The 5,003-nt window shown below is 34.7% G+C and overlaps 1 protein-coding gene across 1 annotated transcript; it reads left to right on the top strand.

Annotated features, from left to right (window-relative positions):
* Positions 1–769: 769 nt before the first annotated feature.
* Positions 770–4,883, top strand: med10 (mediator complex subunit 10). The gene is made up of 4 exons (XM_056479943.1): positions 770–1,029; positions 1,203–1,286; positions 2,254–2,356; positions 4,531–4,883. The coding sequence occupies exons 1-4, from the start codon at positions 908–910 to the stop codon at positions 4,624–4,626; spliced, it is 405 nt and encodes a 134-aa protein (XP_056335918.1). The 5' UTR covers positions 770–907; the 3' UTR covers positions 4,627–4,883.
* Positions 4,884–5,003: the final 120 nt, after the last annotated feature.

The following is a 5,003-nucleotide window of genomic DNA, read 5'->3' on the forward strand; positions in this document are numbered from 1 at the left end:
TTTACAAAAAAGAAGTCTATTGGAAATGTATAGAAAAATGCATTATGATAAAATATTATGACAACTTGTTCAGCCATTTTTCATGCTAAGACTTATAATGTAGGAAAGAGCAGAGAATTGCACATAATCATTGCGTGGATGTACAAAAGCATTCGCAACTTGTTCAAAGGAATGAGAAACTACTTTTCTGATGTGCACAAGTGACACGATGATGTGAAGATTGAACAGGTAGTTTTGAGAATTTCAATTCTGATCTGAGAAATGGACCAAAGCCACTGAGAAAAACTGAAATGTAACTTGTAACCAAATTACAGTAAGTAAGTAAGTAAGTAAGTAAGTAAGTAAGTAAGTAAGTAAGTAAGTAAGTAAGTAAGTAAGTAAGTAAGTAAGTAAGTAAGTAAGTAAGTAAGTAAGTAAATAAATAAATAAATAAAGCGTATTTGCCCTGTGTTTGTGAGGAAGGGGTTAAGCTTCCGATTCATCAGCTGGCAATAAATCAATACACCACCTTTTTTTAAACGTTGCATTGCACAAGTCAGTGCACAAGCAGAGCGTGGCATCAGCTAATGGATTTTATTGCCTATAAGTTGTTTTGTTTTACATTCTAAATTAATATCGTCTCGCCCACTATGGTTTCAACACCATAATGTTTCTTTACGATGCTTTCCAGAACGTTTTACAACAGTGGCTTTGCAGCATTTTGAAATGCTTTACAGCACAACGAAAGCTCTGTTACCAGGGTGACAGTCTATTCTCGCACACTATTGGGTGGAAGGCAGCCGGAAAGCACTTTGCTGTCATGGGAGCTACGTTACGTGAGCGGATGACCATCTTTTGTCAATAATTATACGGTTTTATTCTGATTTAGTCGACCGTACGTTAAAATTTACGTTAAATTCACCTCGCCATGGCGGAGAAGTTCGATAACCTCGAGGAGCACCTCGAAAAATTCGTCGAAAACATACGACAGCTCGGAATTATCGTCAGCGACTTCCAACCCAGCAGTCAAACAGGACTCAACCAGAAACTGTGAGTTGAAATCACAATGTTATATATTACTAACGCAAACCCTTGTGTTGGATTTTATCAAAGAATTACTAGCAAATAAGGGTGACGTTTATGCTGTTGCATTTGCTGGCTCATCACTAGTATTATTACCTCATTTAGTTGGAAAGTAAATGACTTGGTTATTTATTTTTCAGGAACTTTATGATCACAGGACTTCAGGATATTGAGAAATGTCGACAGCAGCTTCATGATATCAACGTACCTTTGGAAGTGTTCGAGTGAGTATTGCATTTAATAATGTGTGTATATATAGACCATTTCAATGTGGTCATGTCACATGAACATTTCCTGCTTGTTATCAAACTATTTCATAACTGTAACAGGAGGCAATTCAATCATAACTTAATGCTAAAACAGCTATCATAACTTTAATTATCAATTTGTGGCTCTTTTTGGATTCTCGGATGCTATAGAAATAAAAAATGTAAAACAAGAAATACGTTGGGACCATTGTTTTTGTTTACATCCCTCAAAATGGTCTATACACTACTGGTTAAATGTTTGGGCTCAGTAGGATTTTTAAATGTTTTAAAATAAGCTTCTCCTGCTCACCAAAGCCGCATTTATTTCATCAAAAATACATTACAAATTGTAAAATTGTGAAATGTTATTGCATTATAAAATAACTGTTCAAAAGTAGTTTATAGTTTAATTTAATCATTTATTCCAGTGATTTTAAAGATGAATTTTCAGCTTCATTACTCCAGTCTTCAGTCACATGATCCTTCAGAAATCACTCTAATATTAATTATTATTATTGTTAGTAGTAGTATTGACATTAATATTATTATTGGTAATAGTAATAAAAGCAATATTGTCTGGAGTAATACTTTAATTTGAAACTACATATGATAAGAAAGCAGTTATTTAAAATTGTTATAAATATTTAACAATTAATTTTTTTTTAAGTTTAATAAATGCCACCTTGATAAACAGAATCATTCTCTTTAAAAAAAACATAAATAAAAAAACTGATGCCAAACTTTTGACCGGTAGTGTACTTTAAATGCCCTTAACTGTAAAAAACATATGAAAAATAATTACAAATGGTCGTCAGATCTTTTACAGTTATCCTCATTCTCAAATATTAAAATACCAAACTGCTCAAAAAAGATTAGATGTCACATCTGTGCAAAAACGTAAATAACTGTTATTGATTATTGATGTATTTTCCTTTGCCTGCAGGTATATTGATCAGGGTCGTAACCCTCAGCTCTACACCAAGGAGTGCTTGGAGAGAGCGTTGGCTAAAAATGAACAAGTCAAAGGAAAGATTGACACCTTGACTGTGAGTATTGGTTCAGCTTTGTCATTCAGAGTGCGTTTAAGGGCTGCACAATTTATAGTTTCAGCATCGATATCACAATATGATCATTCGCAGTAGTCACATCACAGAATATGCAATGTTGAGTCTGGATTATTATTGATCATTTCGCAAGTGTTTTTGTATGAGGATTTTAAAAGCTTTCAATCAAAAAAATTGTACCATTTGTAAATAAAGTCAAATTTTATTGACTTGTTTACAATAAAAAGACCATGCAGTATCAGTTTACATTTGATTATTCAATTACTAGATACCTGAATACTGGTAGACTCCTTAGAAAAAACGTTAAAATGCTATTTAATGGATATCTTTTTCTTTTTTGATTTTATCTATGCTTGTAGAATGTTTATTACATTTTATGCAGATCTACAGGATCATCCTGATCAATCTGAAATTATAAATTCTTTCCAAAATATTTATTCGAGTAAATATCTCAGTTTATTATCTAGTGCAATTGTATTCATTTTGCAATATATGTATACGCTTACCAGCCACTTTATTAGGTACACCTGTCCAACTGCTCATTAATGCAAGTTTCTAATGAGCCAATCACATGGTAGCAACTCAACGCATATAATGATGTAGACATGGTCAAGACGATCTGCTGCCGTTCAAACTGAGCATCAGAATGGGGAAGAAAGGTGATTTAAGCAACTTTGAATGCAGCATGGTTGTTGGTGCCAGACTGGCTTTTCTGAGTGTTTCAGAAACTGCTGATCTACTGGCATTTTCACGCACAACCATCTCTGGGGTTTACAGAGAAAGTTCTGGAAAAGAGAAAATATCCAGTGAGTGGCAGTTCGGTGGGGGCAAATGCCTTGTTGATGCCAGACAGGTTCAAGCTAATACAAAGGCAACAGTAACTCAAATAACCACTCGTTACAACCAAGGTATGCATTACATCAAACCTTGAGGTGGATGGACTACAGCGGCAGAAGACCACACCTGGTGCCACTCCTGACAGCTAAAAATAGGAAACTGAGGCTGCAATTCGCACAGGTTTACCAAAACAGGACAATAGAAGATTGGAAAAACATTGCCTGGTCTGATGAGTCTCGATTTCTGCTGCAACATTCGGATAGTAGGTTCAGAATTTGGCATCAACAACACTTCCAGCAGGATAATGCACCATGTTATAAAGTGAGAATCATCTCAGACTGGTTCTTGAACATGCCAATGAGTTCACTGTACTCAAATGGCCTCCACAGTCACCAGATGTCAATCCAATAAAGCACCTTTGGGATGTGGTGGAACGGGAGATTTGCATCATGGATGTGCAGTCGACAAATCTGCAGCAACTGTGTGATGCTATCATGTCAATATGGGCCAAAATCTCTGAGAAATATTTCCTGTTCTTTGTTGAATCTATGTCATGAAGAATTAAGGCAGTTCTGAAGGCAAAAGGGGTCCAACCTGGTACTAGTAAGGTGTACCTAATAAAGTGGCCGGTGAGTGTATATATATATATATATATATATATATATTGCAGAATTAAAAAAAAAAAAATTTCCAATACTAGTACATTTACATGACAATGATTTTAAAGTAAAAATACTTTTTCTAGAAGATTCTTTACACGATCACTGCATTTTGAGGGTTTACTTAAGTAAACTTTTAAAAAGTCTCTGTTTTTAAAAAAGTTATTGTCTCTCAGTGCTTATCAAGATTGCAAAAGAAAGAACATTGTCTCGTAAACGTACCCCTAGAGTTCAGTTTTTATATCACTGTCAATGGCTGTCTATTTTTGGAGTCCCAGCAGAGGAGTTGTGCGTTACAAAAGGGCATCATTAATTTCTTTGCTTAGGTATTCATTGTTATAAGAGTTATTATTACAGTCATCATTCTTTTGCAAATGGGCCATCTTTTGTCTTTCCAAACAGAATAAATCTAATAAATATTTTTATTTTGTGACTCTTAATGAGCTTATGAATTGACACTAATCTATTTCTTTGGGAAAATATACTTGCATATTTATATATACTGAAAGCTATCTGAGCTAATATACTCCAAAATGCCAGACCGTTCTACTGCTTTGTTTCAGCTGTAAATGAATAACAATGATTTTTTATTATTACAAGCTAAACAACTTCATCTTACTTTCTTTACAGTATTTTGCGGTTTTCTTTTTGTTCCTCCAGAAATTTAAAAGCCTCCTCATTTCTGAGCTGGGGAAGGTTTTTCCCGAAGAAATGGCTAAATATAAGGCCATTCACGGCGATGACCCTCCTTCATGATTTACCAGTGCCACAACACTTCAAGTGCAAGATGTACATATGTTGATATTTATGTAACATGCTTTTTCAAATCATCGTTCGGATTTTTACAGCTTTTTTATCTTTGTATTCCACACGTTTACAGACTCAAAACTGGGGGGATTTTTTGGAAACATCCTCAAAACAGTGAAAACCATTTTTTTTTTTCTTATGCATTGTAATTTTCGCAGCATAATTTTTATTTTTCTGTTGAATAAATGGGTGATTCCCCCAAAAAACAGTTCTGCTTATATTAGCTCCTTTCTTTTCCATCTGGTTGCATGGGTTCCTCAGGTTACTTTCTGCGTGCCGTCTTTCACTCTGCTGTGTAATCTCACACTGCTTGTCTGGTGTCGTGG

This window comes from Danio aesculapii, chromosome 19 (assembly GCF_903798145.1).
Source record: "Danio aesculapii chromosome 19, fDanAes4.1, whole genome shotgun sequence".
Taxonomy (NCBI): domain Eukaryota; kingdom Metazoa; phylum Chordata; class Actinopteri; order Cypriniformes; family Danionidae; genus Danio; species Danio aesculapii.

Excerpts from the sequence above, each read along its gene's own strand:
- med10 (XM_056479943.1), top strand. The coding sequence starts at position 908 with ATGGCGGAGAAGTTCGATAACCTCGAGGAGCACCTCGAAAAATTCGTC. Across the intron at positions 1,030-1,202 it reads ACAGGACTCAACCAGAAACT|GAACTTTATGATCACAGGAC; the intron begins GTGAGTTGAAAT and ends TTTATTTTTCAG. Across the intron at positions 1,287-2,253 it reads GTACCTTTGGAAGTGTTCGA|GTATATTGATCAGGGTCGTA; the intron begins GTGAGTATTGCA and ends CTTTGCCTGCAG.